The sequence below is a fragment of the Mya arenaria genome, chromosome 14, assembly GCF_026914265.1.
Source record: "Mya arenaria isolate MELC-2E11 chromosome 14, ASM2691426v1".
In the NCBI taxonomy this organism is placed as follows: domain Eukaryota; kingdom Metazoa; phylum Mollusca; class Bivalvia; order Myida; family Myidae; genus Mya; species Mya arenaria.
Window position 1 is genome coordinate 48,044,990 of NC_069135.1, and position 16,812 is coordinate 48,061,801.

General features: G+C 33.2%; 1 protein-coding gene across 1 annotated transcript; it reads right to left on the bottom strand.

The window, feature by feature from the left end:
* Positions 1 to 1,655: 1,655 nt before the first annotated feature.
* Positions 1,656 to 15,223, bottom strand: LOC128218083 (carbohydrate sulfotransferase 11-like). The gene is made up of 3 exons (XM_052925619.1): positions 15,034 to 15,223; positions 4,376 to 4,467; positions 1,656 to 3,640 (listed from the first exon to the last, which is right to left on the bottom strand). The coding sequence occupies exons 1-3, from the start codon at positions 15,152 to 15,154 to the stop codon at positions 2,540 to 2,542; spliced, it is 1,314 nt and encodes a 437-aa protein (XP_052781579.1). The 5' UTR covers positions 15,155 to 15,223; the 3' UTR covers positions 1,656 to 2,539.
* Between the last annotated feature and the right edge of the window lie 1,589 nt (positions 15,224 to 16,812).

Here is a 16,812-nt window from a genome sequence, read left to right on the forward strand (position 1 = left end):
AATCGTTGCCTCGTCTTGTTGCTGTTCCTTGTGCTGCCGTTGCCGTTTCCCCCGATCTTGAGTACATAATCGGTTTGCATTTTAAAGGGAGCTCTGAACAACCGCACGTAATTATTGTGCACACACCATTGACTAGACTATTGAATTGCAGTACCAGGTCCATTTCCTTTTTAGATTGAGTGTGTTTTCATATGTCGTTAAATTGAAATAAATCCATGCGTTAAATATATTTTTCTTTGGTTATTTTTGCATACATCGTATGTAAAATTTCGTTTACACAAGTATCAATTTCTTACGGTGAATAGTTTACTTCTCAACTGACAAATGTTGATTATATATCTATACCCGTAAAGGTTGTCACTTTTTGCAATCAGCACTAACAAAAGGTTTCACCATAACATTGCAATTGACAGCAAACATAAAAGCAAAACACATGCGTTAAGTCCACAACTGGCGAAATACCCAACCACATCAACCATCTCGTTAGAACTTCCAGGTCCAAGAAGATGCTTATCAAAACTATGCTTTGAAACCTCATGAAATACCTTTATTAAAATAATTTTGAAAAAAGTATAGACATTTGCTTTATTATTGTTATTATTACGTTTTTTTATATAGTATGAAACGAATCGTAGTTATGTCGCAGGTCTGTAGATACGAAAGAGTTACTCATAAATAACGCAGGAGTAAAGCAAACGTATCTTGAAACTTAAATGGAGATTTGGGTCCAAATTAGTTTCATTCTTACCATACTATACTTCTAATTGCACATGTGTTATCTTTGATATTCACCTAGATACGGTACATATTTAATTTCGTGACATTTTCCGGCTTTTTCTGGGGGATTTTCTACATATTTCGTTCTACAATCTTGTTTTTATTTTCCCCGATTACCACTTATTATACTCGTGTTTTGAGATATATTTCGACTGCAATTGTATACAACAACATTTTAGGGTCTAGTTAAGAGAATGCATCTTATATGTTATAGAGATAAAATGCCAATTCTCATTTCAATATTATAAATAAAGTCGTTTCAGATAACGACACATCTGTAAATACACCCCATCCTGCGACTGTCTCAGCTCTCAATACTGCTACAATAATGTTGGTCATATCATCATTTAAGATTTTAAATCATAAGAAAAAAGTTTTACTGAGGAAACTATACAATACAATCATAGTCCTAAATACCAAAACTCCTATAATATGATGTTTTATACCTGAAGAATTGCAATGACTGATGCTTTTGAAGATGTATTGAACTAAAAAGAGCAAAACAACAGGAAAATATAATATAGATCTATTACTTTACATTTGCTTATGAAGCAATTAATATTTCTAATTGAAAAACAACATTGCACAAAAAGACGACATTCTTAGCAGTAAATGATACAAAAGCAGTTTTGACTATGCTCCATTTTACAAACATATAAACTGGACCGGATCTGACGTTTCTGGAGTGCTTTGTTTGTATTCCAATTGTTTGTAATTTTGATGCTTAATTCATTCAAATGTTGACAGGAGTTTTATCTTCAAACAATAGGTTAACATATGTGTGCTTACTATGGTAATTTACTTGCAGACCTGTTTTACAGTATATATATATATATATATATATATATATATATATATATATATATGAAAAACTACAGGACCATGCTCATTAGCAGAAAGTGTCAACAAAAAACCTTAATTGAAGCAGAATACATCAGACAATAAATATTGTTTAAATAACCTTAACACACAAACAGAAATACCCATGTTAGAATTGATTACTCTCAAAACAAATATCCAAGTATGCAAATAGCAGAAACCCTAATGGCTAATACAAGAAGTGTAAAAATTACAAAACTAAAGGAGCAGCCAAAGTGCCTAGGAACTACTTGATTCTATGCCGATATTGCTGGACAATATAAACATCTATTTAATATTTTAGATTTAATGTCACCTGACATTTATTCCATACTGCACCTTTACTACACTATGGTCTATACATATAAATGCAATGTGTTGAACAAAAAAAAATCGGTTTAAGAGCAAAATTGATTTTAGGGAATAAGGACAAGTTATTATTTTCACAACTTGCGCGGCGTATGATTATAATAAATGACCACAAAAAATGTCATATCGATATGTACATATTACAACTATTTAATGACACTATATAATAAGCATATGGTTGCGACGTTATCTATAAAATAAGTTCATTAATTGCGTACCCTCATGTGCTTCGGATGGAACAATTATCATTTTAATGTCCTCAATATAAAAATACATAAAACGGTATGGTAATACAAAGTCTAAATGCAGTTTATCAATTATCTTTATATTCCATCCATTAATAAATGCATGGTACATCTAGCAAGACTTACTTTACTCAGAGTGTTGCAGAACTGTTTGGCGCTTATCAAGCGGAGTATGTTGAATGTTTCTGATAGATCTAAACCATGTTCTGTTTTATAATTGCCAATCAAAGTACCATACTATTATTCCTTGTTGTTTTTCATTGGGAAAATAATCAAACCTAATCCAAAGTTTAAAACCTAATATTACTATCGATGTTGGAGTAATTAAAGAAACCTATTGCTTTGTATTGATCCAATTGGCGAAATATTTCAGTATCATCGCTAAAATTGAATAGATTAAATTCATGTCTATACACTTGTTTAATACTGTCTAATATTTCCGCAGGAATATTCCTGTATGCCTCAATGAAAGATAACTGCTTAATCATACGTCTTTCGCTTGCTGTACTTTTCTCCCTTACTTTCTTAAGAACTTTTATGTAATCAGTCCTATTGATAGACTCTGCCTCTAATTCGGAGAGCGAAAATCCCGTAGTCCCTATAACTCCTCGAATCTGCAACTTCCGCCAGACCCTACGCAGGGCATCTGGCCATGACATGCACTTAACAATGTCCTTACGCCATTCGAAAGGTCCAGATACCGAATCTTGAATAGCGTCATGGGCGTGGAGGTCAGTGAATTTGGCTTTCATTGCATCTAGACTCTTGAGCTGTCCAAGAGCCGACAATATAACTGAGGTGTCATCTTTAAACGTTTCCATTTTGCCTATATATGTGTAGTTAACTTCACATGGTAAACAAGCATCCCACTTCGCAACATGACAGTCAAGAGGTTTCCCCTTCTTATCTGTGATAATCACATGTTCAAGCAGTTGTCGGAACGAAATATTCGCATATCCACATTGTTTTTTGTTAGCTTGTGAAAACCTACTGAAATACGGATTAGGTCCAACAAGTTTATCAACGTAAAGGGAAAACAGCATATCAAACGGGTTCCTAACAAACATAAATCGAAAACTTTTTGTTGCGTCTTTACTACCAACAGTCCAGTTTTTAAGGTCCAAATAATCATTGGAACGACTTATATCTGAGATAGGCACATCAAAAGCGGTCAATACTGTCCTATTTCGTGTACCTTTGTTGTTAAGCGCCATCATACGGAAAATCCTTTCCCAGAAGGTGGAAGCAATCTTACATAGCGGACAGTACACGGCGTTAGCATGCGGGTCGAAACTCACTCGGATCCCTTTATTCCCCGATCTATGTATGCTGTTCTCACATGCGCGGCGTAAAAACTTGGCTCTCGAAAACCCATCTTCCGCTGACAGATTCTTTATTTAAACAATCAAAGACTAAGCTAAACATATAACACAATAAACAAAATAAGCCCCTGGTCAGAGTCATTAACATTCCCAAAGGCCTTTTTGAAACATCCTCAATGGTGTTAAATACCAAACATTAATGTTCTCAGTCATAAAGAACAGAACTAAGCCGACCTTTATGGAACGATAAATTAATACGAACTAAAATATTTTAAAAGCTCTACAAATAATTATACACCTCTTCGATTCCATTCAAGAGATTTCCAATCGAATTAAAGCAGGTATATCCCAAAATCATTTGGAGAACATTAAATTTCAATTGAGATCATTCGAGATCGATTGCATTGAAGAGCTCTTAAATTGAGATAGAGCTACATTGATATCAAAATCAATTTAAGACTTGTCTAATTCAATTGGAAATGTCACCTTATCACTATTTTTATCTGTATTATTAGAGCTCTTTTCAAATGAATTGAGAAAACCCATAAGTGATAGTGACAATGGGTTTGTTGCTTGCAATAATTATATAATGATAGCTAAAATAATAAGCGTCCTATTCAAATTAATGAATTTTGATAAAGCATTGTTTGTTTAAATATTAACCATTTGAATTCAATATTCATATTAAAAAAATCAGAAACAAGCTCAGTAGCCGAAAGTTAAAACAAAAGAAAACATTTGATCATGTGGTTTAAGAGTGGGTTAGGATCATTAACAATGGAGTTAACATTTTGCTCCTACTACCTTTGTATCCTTTATTGTATAGCTTTTCTTTGCATGAGTTGTTGGTACGAGCTCTTGAGATATCATCTTTTCTTCTGACCTGGGGAGGAGCTCTGGAACAAGGGAACAGTACAATGCTATAGTCAATGACGACAGGACATCGGCTTTAGTCTTCTGTTGGCATACAAACGTTTTTTGAGCTCTCTTTTATAAACAAACGAGATAAATAAAACATTTATATGTCTTTAAAAACAATTTAGATTAGGTAGAGTAGTTAGATTGTTTAAGTCAAGATTAGTTTTCAAAATTTTGAGGTTACATATACCAAACAAAGGTTGAAATATCCGTGTTAATTTCAAAATGTATTTTCCATTAATATAGAACAAAATTATGAAAATTACTTTCACACATACAACAACCATAAGCATGCTTCTATTTAGTTTCCTGTCAAAATGGTCCAACTGTAACATTAAAACATATATATTTTTCCCAAAAAGTTTGTACTCCACCTTGTCCATAGAAATAGCCGCTTCAGTTTGTTCACGATCATTTGATTCTGCGACTACGCACAGGGAGACGTAATGAAAGTCCAAATGTTAAAATCGTTGCCATAACGCGCATTATTGTGGCTAGTATTTAATTATGTTCTGATACGTAAGTACGTAAGGGGGTTTGCTTAATAGTTATCCAAAATCGCACATTAAATTACTAGTCATTGATGTTCTTTGTTTTGTTTAAACAGTATGTTTAGATAATCAATACATAATGGAGAATATAAACATTAAGCATATCAAACAATTATATGTGAAAACGCAAGCTAAATTAGATTAAAAGGCATAATGTTGGTCGAAATGTATTGACATAAGTAAGATGATTTTTTTAAGTTTATACACTGTTTTCGATCCAGCCATTCTTATAGGTGTAAAGTTCGTGTATTAATTAGTTATGTAGTTACAATATGTGATGGTGTAAATGACAATAATTCGTATTGGAAACTGTAATGGTATATGGGATAAAGTAAATAAAAGTCAATAAATTTTAACGAGGTATATAAAAGGAAGTAAATAGAAGAGTACAAGTGATTCTGAAAAGGAGAAATGACATGTCAAAAAGTAGGTTGTAGTCAAATCCGTTCAAATTATGAGTCGGAGTTTGTTGCTGTGTTTGATAATTGTTTGGCCTCATTTGAAGTATGTAAGTGAAGTAACTTCATTATTCTTTGTATTATAGATAAAAACTGTCGGATCTGATGGACCGTTTATCATTCCAGAGACTAAAAGTGTCTCAGCTTTTGCAGAATTGAAATGAACCAGCCAACGTTCTGCTCAGATATTCGTGTTTGCCAAGACGGCTACTTTCTTAATAAGTAGACATGCTGCATAATAAGCTCATAAACAACTTTATATTGTATTAGTAAACCTATAAAGAAACACGATGGATTTTTAATTACTTACTTGTAACGCATGAGAAGACAGCGGCGTTGGCAGACCACAGCAACAGCGATACAGATGATGTATGTTCTTATTAAGCAATTTTACTACTGATAGTTGAAGCCCATTGATGAACAAATTATTTTTGTAAGATAAATATTTATATTAAAAACAACAGAAACAAGCTCAGTAGCCAAAAGTTAGATAAGCCCCGTTTTATGCCACAGTGTAAACACCAATGACATAGAACACAAAAACAAACAATCACAAACAAGTAACATGGATGAACAGCACAAAACTCCACAAAGAACACACACTATATATATATATATATATATATATACTATATAAACATATAGGTGTGTTATCAAAGAGTGTTAGATACCGCCTTGGAACGGTCAGTAAAATGTAAATTTACTTGTGGTTTAAACCAGTTTGTGTGCACAAAAACGCATCTCTATTATAGGCTAGTGCAGCAGAGTCTACTGAGACAAAAACGTGGCCTCCACAAACCATGTAAAATTCGTTCAAGTTGACTGAATCAAAGTACAGAAAAAATGAGCATGATGGAGGAACAAAAATGTTAAGTTATCCTATTGCAGAAGAGCAAACCGTTATATCAATAAGCACAGTAGGATGAAATGGAAGTGTGTTTATCTGAATGAAGGGAAATGTCATCTCAGATCTCATAGGTACAAATGGTAACGAGTGTTTCCTTTCAAGGATTTCGTAAAGCGAATGGATTTTACTCTTCACGATATTATATTTACAACAATACCAAACATGTGAATAGGAATATAAAGCAGATATGAATTCAAACTTTGATTCCAAATCTGAAACGCAATCTGGAAAAGTACCCTCATGTAGCTGTAGCATGAATATGGTATTGACGATTCTCTACTACTATTACTACTTCTACTACTACTAAAGAACAATAAAGTTCCAAAGAATATTTTGATAAGTATACATGAGCAAACATTTCTTCCAACACTGGACCTTCAATTTGCTGTCAGTCTATGTCGAGACAACCTGCGCAGGACCGTCTGCATTATACACCTCTTGAAGATGGTTACTCTGTAGCCTCAATAACAAACTATTCATTATAGAAGTATATCGATGTATATTATAAATATCCACAAAAAGAAGGTTCGGTATATGTTCTGTAACATTAGTCCGGGTTCCAAGTCCTCATTTTTGAAAAAAAGGGTCCGGCATGTTATACAAATTATTTTTATATGTCGTGTTAGGAGAATGTCTATTGTTTATGAAAAGTGCCTTTGGCCACATGGCGGCTCTTGCTAATTCGCTAAATTCAAGATGGCGTTCAAAATGGCCGCCAAAATTTGTAATATGAGAAATAATCAAATAATAGGTTGATAAGATATTTTGAAAGTAAATATTAAAACCAAATCACTTTTAAATATATACATACACTCACTACTGTTCAGATTCAAGTTTATTTACATTTTTATATTTTAAAGGTCAAGGTCATTTTAGAGGTCAAAATGTAAATTTTGAGAAAAATACACTATCGGACTGGCTTCTTTCTTTTATTATTTAAAAATGATAATGTGTATCAAGCTTATATATATATACCAAAATGAACTGCTATGTATGTTCTTTCAATATTTTATTTTGAATGCACCCTATATGCTGTTTCCATGGAGATATATAAAATGGCGTACAAACAGTCACTATTCAGAATAAGCAAAAAATGATAAAAACAGATGGCTATTATAAATTGCTAATTCGGTAAAAATGTAATGTTTGAATATATGGAGAAACATTCTCGTGGATATGTCTCCTCTCATAATGTTCTTCAAATTGACATACAGCCTTAACTACTTCAAGGTCAAGGTCATTTTTTTCAAGGTCAAATAATAAAATGTACCTGAAAAATTGATTTTTTTCTTGCAATATTGTTGATTTTTTTTTAAATTTATGTGTAGTTTGTGTCAAAAAGAGGCCGCAGAACTGCAATTTGTATGGTCATTCATTTTAAACATATTAAATACGTAAAGGTTTTAGATTTTGTTGAATAGGTGCAGATTTAATACTATTACTGAGTGCCAAAAGTGTTGATATTGCTGTAAGAGTCTTAATAATAAGGCAAATTGTGCAAGTGTTACACTCTAAGTCTTAGTCAATAGTATATCTAAATGCATGGAATGCATCTATTTCATAATGTGTTTCATGTTACCATGCGTGAATGATCTCTTCAATGTCAAGGTCAAGTTCATTTCAAGGTCAAAATACAAATACGCAATTTTTTTGTATCTTTAAGATATTAAGTCTATTGTCTATGTTCTTCTCTTTTTAAAGTTTACTATTGCAGAACAAAATATCATGAATATATATCAATATTAGGTCAGTTTTCAGAGAACAGTGTCAGAGTTTCTAAAAACATTTTGGTGCCATAGCAGTACACGTTGCATAATGAAAGTGCAGAAATTGGCGTTACCATTAAGTTTTCCAGTTATTTTTTTTACTATATACCTCTGTCTTTAATCTAAATACAAGCAGTGTTTCTATTTCATAATATGCTTAAAATTACAAATAATGGTTATTATAAGGTCATAACACAAAATTGTACCTTGTTTGAGTGTTTCTTTGTTTTCGTCTATAAAATAACTCCGAAATATGAACGGTAACCAGTAGGCGGATCCTAACCATAGAGTAACTTGAGTCAAGTAAATAAAATAAGCAATTCACTTATATACATGATATTTAATGACATTTTTCCTTGACAACAAATTGGTCACCATCTACACTAATTATTGAAATATATATAAGGTTTATGATACACTAATACATACCTTACTCTTAGAGATTGCCAATCTATATACTAGTTTTATCGTTTTGAAGATATTTCAAGTTCAGTTTGGTTAAAAAATATTGCCAAATTCTGTATTTCTACTTCATTTTATTTAATTTATGCTAATGTGTAAAGAGAAAGCAGTTCTTAATTGAAAGGTGGTCGAATGTTTTGAATAATAATGTGGAATGAATGGAAACTAGTCAAATACGAAAAAAAACTTAAAGGATATACAAGTTAATTTAAAACGAAGAACAAACTTCGGATTTCATTGGACAAATATATCATATCATATAAATATGAATCTCCTGTTATTTTCTTGCTTGGGTTTGTTTTGCTCTAAATATACTATATCGTTCCGAAAATGTCGTCTTAAGGGCATTGTTTATGCTTACTTAGAGCTTCACATGGGTTTGTTTGGATCTAAATGGGCTCTATGGTTTCCAAAATGTGGTCTATTTGACACTGAGAATACTTACTCAGTGCTGCACATATTTGCCAAAATGTGGTCTAATGGGTACTGTGTAAGCTTATTTAGAGCTGCACATGGTTTTGTTTGGCTCTAAATAGACTTAATGGTTGCCAAATGTGTATTTTTATGACACTGAGTAGGTTGAATGAGAGCTTCACATGGGTGTGATTGGTTCTGAATGGGCTTAATGGTTTCTAAATGTGGTCTATTTGACACTAAGTAGGCTTACTTAGAGCTGAACATGGGTTTGGTTTTATCTAAATGGGCTTAATGGTTTCCAAAATGTGGTCTTAAGAGCACGGTGTATGCTTATTTAAAGCTTCAAATGGGTTTGCTTGGATCTATACGGGGTTTATGGTTTCCAAAATGGAGTCTATTTCACGCTGGGCAAGCTTACTAAGTGCTGCACATGGGTTTGTTTTTATCTAAACTGGCTTCATATTTGCCAAAATGTGGTCTAATGGGTACTGTGTAAGCTTATTTAGAGCTTCACATGGGTTTGTTTGGATCTAAACGGGCTTAATGATTGCCAAATGTGGTCTATTTGACACTTAGTAGGCTTAATTAGAGCTACACATGGGTATGTTTGGCTCTAAATAAGCATTATTGTAGTCACAATTGACTTGATAGATAATTGAACCTACTTAATTATAGACCTATCGAGTTTTAACCTATTGATATGTTTGACTGTACACTGGTACTGATACTGTTTCGGCTCGTATAGAACCTACATGGTCTTGAATATGGCAACTTTATGGATCACTTGACACTCGATTGGCTTCATACGGTCTATATTTGGCAGATATCAGAAATGAAAAAAAGTTTATTGGACACAAAGTGGACTTGCGAACAGCCATAGTGTGATGATGGTCTGGAAAATTGGGTTAGGTTACAGCCCAAAAGCGGTTGAATGACCACTGGCTTGGCTTTCGTAGAGCCCGTATGTGTTTATTTGATAATGAAAGCGTTTGTCTGTTACCATAATAGTGATTTTTGAGCTCTTGACAAACCCTTCTGTAGTAAGAAAGGTACAAAATGGGCTTTATTACAATCATTCAGAGGGCTGTTGGGGACCTTTTGTGTCATGTGGATTCTTTTTTTGACGCTTAGAAGGGCACAAAATGAGCCATAATGGGGTGTCGGGCATTCAGTAGGCTTATATATATAAACACTTTATGGCCTGCTTAGCGGGTATTATACCTAGAATGAACTGATTTTGGATTATGATATCAATACATTAAGTTGGCAAAACATTGGATGGACTTGAAAAGGCTGGATGTGCTTACATGGGACTCATAAAAATATATGTCATGTAGCATGTTTAAATTGGCTCAAGAAGGGACATTTTCTGGTTGACCTGACTTTTAATATGGGAAATATATTAACTATATGGTTAAAACTGCTTGGTGATTTTGGTAATGTATAGACGTTTTTAGATCAAATTTAACCAAAATATACATTAATTAAATAATAACAACGTCGAAATTGAACATATTTGCATTTTGACATTCAAATGACATTCAAATGAGTTTGACTTTGATTTTGAAAAGCCTAATCTTGTATTTCAATGTGAACTACTTTATAAAATAGTTAACATCTATTCGTATGCATATATGTTTAAAAATGAAACAGTTACAATGTACTAATAATGAAATCTCTTGGAATCAACAAATTGTTGTAACTGCCTTGGGTAACATGTACAAGGACGACACCTAGTTGTCTCCATATCATCTTTAAAACATTTCACTTAAAGTAACTGAACAGAGATCAAAATAGAGAAAACTATCAATTACTTTTCTGCAAACACGAATTAATTAACAAAATTTAAAAAAAGGCGAAAATAACAATATTCTCAACTGTTTGTGTTTCAATATATTTTGACCTTGAACTGACCTTGACCTTGAAGCAATCAGATAAGTATGTCAACATGAAGCACAGTATGAAATTGATACATGCCATGAATTAAGATATACATATTAATTGACTGTTACACTAGCACAACTTGCCATAAGACTCGTTCAGCAAAACAATCTTGCGATCACCTTTAATTGGCACACTCTAACGGTATGATCCTTGGTGGTGGCGGTTTCAAAAAATAAAAAAGCTATACCCTAAACAATTGTTTTAAATGAGGGAACATATAATTTACAATTCTGTCTACGCCTTTAGACACATACTAAATGTAAATTGAAATGAAAATGGAAAAAAGTATATATAAAAAAAAAAAAATTTGAGTTATTTTGCATATCTTGACCTTGAAATGACCATGACCTTGAAATGGCTGAAATAAGCTTAAACTTGACATGGGAGAGGTCAGATGGATATGTCAACATAAAGCATACAATTTAATAGATACAAGCCATGCAATTAGACTTTCAGAGTAACACTAGCACAGTTTGCTATAAGACTCTTACAGCAATAGCAATCTTGCGACCACCTTTGGCATTCTGTTATAGTATGAACCCTTGGCGATTTCAAAAAGTATAGAAGCTATATCCTAAAATATTGTTTTAAATGAAGGAACATACAATTTACAATTCTGCCAGCACTTTTTGACACACGCTTAACATAAATGAATTAAAAAAGAAGAAAAGTGAACGGGAAAAATATAATTTTAGGGCATTTTTTATACTTTGACCTTGAAAATGACCTTGACAATGACCTTGACTTATTTAAGGTTATATGTCAATTTGAAGTACATTATGAGAAAAGTAATATCCATGTGAATATTTTTTCTTATTTATTTAATGAAAATAGCTATATTCGAACATAGTATTTTTACTGAAATGGCAATTAATGGCGGCCATCTTGGGCGCCATCTTGGATATTTCCTTTTCGCAAGAGCCGCCAAGTGGCCAAACGCACTTTTCATAATCTACAGACTTTAACCTACAATTTGATACCAAATTATTTTGTATAGCAGAGGGGTGCAGTAAATTTCCTTATTTTTCACATTTTTCTGCCTTGGAACCCAGACTACATGGTCCATGTTTGATATGTGGAACCGAAGATAATGGATCCTTAATACTTGGAGTAAAAAAGATGCCTAAATCAGGATGTTATATGTTCACTTGGTATAACTTTGGATAACTCTCAGCAGTAGGGAAATATGTTTGTCTAGTCACATAACGACACCAGGAGAGTATAACAAGAATCTGGAATACAATTAGTGCATTTATGCATTTGATACACCAATGGTATTTTCAATGGCTAGGGATAATGATATATTTAGGGCATTTTTTATACTTTGACCTTGAAAATGACCTTGACAATGACCTTGACTTATTTAAGATTATATGTCAATTTGAAGTACATTATGAGAAAAGTAATATCCATGTGAATATTTTTTCTTATTTATTTAATGAAAATAGCTATATTCGAACATAGTATTTTTACTGAAATGGCAATTAATGGCGGCCATCTTGGGCGCCATCTTGGATATTTCCTTTTCGCAAGAGCCGCCAAGTGGCCAAACGCACTTTTCATAATCTACAGACTTTAACCTACAATTTGATACCAAATTATTTTGTATAGCAGAGGGGTGCAGTAAATTTCCTTATTTTTCACATTTTTCTGCCTTGGAACCCAGACTACATGGTCCATGTTTGATATGTGGAACCGAAGATAATGGATCCTTAATACTTGGAGTAAAAAAGATGCCTAAATCAGGATGTTATATGTTCACTTGGTATAACTTTGGATAACTCTCAGCAGTAGGGAAATATGTTTGTCTAGTCACATAACGACACCAGGAGAGTATAACAAGAATCTGGAATACAATTAGTGCATTTATGCATATGATACACCAATGGTATTTTCAATGGCTAGGGATAATGATATATTTGTGAATCAGCAACTAACAGGTTTTGTAAGTGATGAAATACTATGTAATCAACAATCAACAGAACTTGTATCTGATTCGATATTTATAAATCAGCAAACAACAGAAAATGTGACCGATGTTATGCTCGAGAATCAACAATTTACAGGATCTGTAGCTGATGAGATACTCCGGAATCAGCAATCAACAGAATCTGTAACTGATGAGATCGCAACCCTTCAGGAAAAGGGACATCAGACAGTAAAAAGATATGTGAAAGGTCAAATTATTCATCCGAAAATAATACCATTATCATAAATTGCTTAATCTATGAACAAGCACCCATATGTTGCTCAAGATTGTTGCACGATTTTCTCAGAAATCGGATTTAGTTTTATAGACATTGTTGTGTTATCATAGAAAGACAGTTTTGTGGGTAGTATTTCATTTATCAACTGCTACGGTCTGACAGTTATTTAATGCTGATCTGACAATATTAGAAGTATAAACATGTGATTCGGATCGAAAAAAACACTATCAAAGTGTTTAGTTTTGTAGATGAAAGTATATCCATTTGATTGATCAGTTCAATAAAATAATATGGTAAGTGTTTCGACAGAGATGCGAGTTCACTTTTTATTAAAAAAGGGTTGCATACTGTACTTAAAGGATAGGTGGATGCAAGCATTGTATTTCCATTTAAATGGATTGTAATGTCTTACTTAGTGGATTGGACTTAAAATACAACATCTGATTTGTGTATAGATAAAAAATATTGCTTTTATTTCTTTTATCTGAAAAGGATTGTCTGTGCCAACATTTGCAAGCAATATACGAGGTGTTTAATCGAATTCATTGAATGAATTCTGATAAGTGTTTGCGACTATAAACACCAGAATATTTGCCTGCGTAACCCATTCATCGTACCATGAGTACAAAACACGAATGCCTTCAATTATCGTATCCGTTGAGCATGAATACGTCTTTAATATGATATATTATTGTAAAACAATGCTTTGCTAGAGTCTTCCTACCCTTATTCCAGTTTTATCATTATCATTCAATCTTTGTTTATCGTGTTCTTATACTTATACTGATGATATCATCCGCTTTGCAAATAATGCTGTAGAAATGCAAGAAAGTCCTTTTATCGTGTTATTGAGTATTGTGATCGTTAGTAATTGTTTGTGCATACTGATAAAACAAAAAAGGATATATATAAATAGAAGACGGATTATGGCTTACTTTTATTTTACTGTCATGGTAGTAAAATGAGTATTGATAATAAGTTTAATCATCTTAAGTCGTTTGTACTTCTTGTTGGTCTTTTTCAGAAACCAAACAATTCAAATGCAGGTCAAGCCAAGTAGAATGAACGTTACTTATATGTATTCGATATAATCCGGTGTAGGAGTACGAACAATGCGGTGAACATGTTAACAAATACAATAGACTAAGTAGATTCAGCATGTTAAGCTCATTTTTTTTTTAAATCACAAACCATTTAGATTCATAACCTATACAGATGGAAAATAGCTAATGCTCTGAGGTGGTAACTATGCTTTGATTCACTGTATTAAAAAGGAAGAAAGAAAAAACATGTAAACTTATATATAAAATTACTTCCGAATTTGAATATTTCGCAATGTATTTGGACATTTAAATGTTACAATTATTAGAATGTATCTACACTGCGTAGTTATTTCAATTTAGCAGTTTAGCTTAAGGACTTAACTTTAAGTTGTCTTAATTATTTCTGGAACAATATGTACACTTCTTTCGGAATCTATTTGAACTCCGTACTAAAAAAATACACGTTAAAACTACTTTTACTAATGCAATGTTCGTCGTATGGAGGAGATGGCCGAGTTATTCCGATTGACTCCCTCACGGTTTGGAGTTCGAATCAACGACCATTGGTTTATCAGAAAGATGCGCTTCTTGTCAACTTGTAATTCCTATCAATTTACTTTGGTGAAATCATGCCTTGCCATTTTAATCATTTGGATCCAAAACTCACTTCTTATAATAGTACATTTACTAAAATACACAATACAAGCACCTATTCTGAAGACATATTTGTGCAAAATAATATTGAATGTGTTATATTTAATAACCAAACAACAAGATGAAGATTCCTACCTGAAGTGAAAGGGTTTTTGGGACGGTTAATAAACACAAATATTCCGGCTGCCATCATCAGGGTCCATACCACAGCATTCCTCCGCCGACGCACTAGCCAATGTGCTCGTCTCAAAAACATTTCTACTGCTTAAAAGCAGGAAAACATCCGTCTCTCCAAAAGTTTGTTAGCTATGAATATGCTTCCGCTTTGCGTTTAAGATCGAATTACGCACTAGCTACCGAACCGCATATGGTTAGGGTTTCTCATATCGGCTGACAACCGAACCACGGAACTAATGTTCGAATGAAAGAATATGATTGTATTGTATTTATTTTTGAAGGATATGAGGTTAAAATATAAATTGGCATTCAAAAGCGACCAAATAGTATAAAGTTGCTGTCGCGTCCACTTTTTTGACCATATACTGTTTTTCATTCAACAAACGATCAAATCAAAGCGAAAAATAGCTGCAGTGCAAATGCACGAATAAAAGGACACGTAGTACCAAACTCAAAATTAACTACTAATGATTAACAATCAGCATATTCGAGTATTTTTAAATGAAGTGACTACATGCAAATGGCTATTCTATCATCAAAGGTTGTGTTAAATGCATGTGAGATAAACGTCTGTCACGGTATTAGGTATCCTATTTACAATTAAGCTTGTCATTTATAGACATAAGGCCACAACAAATTGATCATTTGTTCGTCGGATTTGCCGCACCTAAAATTCGAAAAAAGAAATTTTTTTTTTTTTTTTTGCGCCCGCACTTACTATTTGGCCGCGCAAATTATTTATATTTTTTACTTCTGAATTTCCTCTATTTTCTGAAGTTTTTTTACTTAAAATTTGAACCTGCAACGTCGACTTCGCTTTTTTTTGAAGGTATTTCCATGCTTTACATTCTCCGCGAGCAAACTTTCCCCGTGTCAGGACAAAATCAGGTCCGGGCAACCGCAAAACAGCCGATATTTGTTGACAGTCTTTTTTTCGGGAATATTTTGCAGGACGCACCGTTGTTATCTATTTCCGGTATTAATTTGCAGGATACTTTCAGTTTTCGTTAATGTAAAATACACATTTTTAATTGAAAATCAGTGTCATAGTCAATGGATTATAGTCTTTAGTAAACAACAACAGTTTCACAGCGTCGAAGGCAATAATTATTTATGTGTGTTTTAAGTAAGTCATTGTTTTGTACTCAAAATTTAGTGTTAAGTAATAACTAAATCAGATTTTGAGTGCAAAACTTATATTAAAATACACGGACACTCGACTTACAACAAATGAACATGTTTTCGTGAGTTATTTTTTAAATTCTAAAATGCATTTCTCAGTGTTATACTCGTAATTGATAAAAATAGAAGGACTTGTAAATGTTTCAGAAACAGTCTGTATTTATGCACCATTCAATTATAACCATGACCCCCCCCCCCCCCAGGACCGGGGGTATACCGGAGATAGCCGGTGAAATGGGCCGTGTTTTCACCTTCCAGGTAGCCCCGTAGTGCCGTTGGTTTTACCCGGGTTTGGCTGGACCGAAAGTCAATGTCCCCGCTATTCCCCGGACCTTGGGGGTCGTGGTTACAATTGACTAGTGCATTACACATACATGTACAGTATAAAAATAACATCAGTAAAATCAGAAAATAAAACCTTTTATAAGTAAAATGACTGTTTTAATTTTCTCAATTCTTTGTTCTTATCCACTTGTTTTCTTTGATCGATTTGTAGTAAAGTGGCCTGTTATTAAAGTGGCCTGTTTCTTACGGGCATTGAAGCTATGAAGGGTG

Bases quoted from the DNA above. Each gene is read 5' to 3' on its own strand.
- LOC128218083 (XM_052925619.1), bottom strand. From the start codon at position 15,154: ATGTTTTTGAGACGAGCACATTGGCTAGTGCGTCGGCGGAGGAATGCT. The intron at 4,468-15,033 runs GTAGGAATCTTC...CCCTTGTTCCAG, and splicing joins CAAAAACCCTTTCACTTCAG to AGCTCCTCCCCAGGTCAGAA. The intron at 3,641-4,375 runs GTAGTAGGAGCA...GTTTAAATAAAG, and splicing joins ATACAATAAAGGATACAAAG to AATCTGTCAGCGGAAGATGG.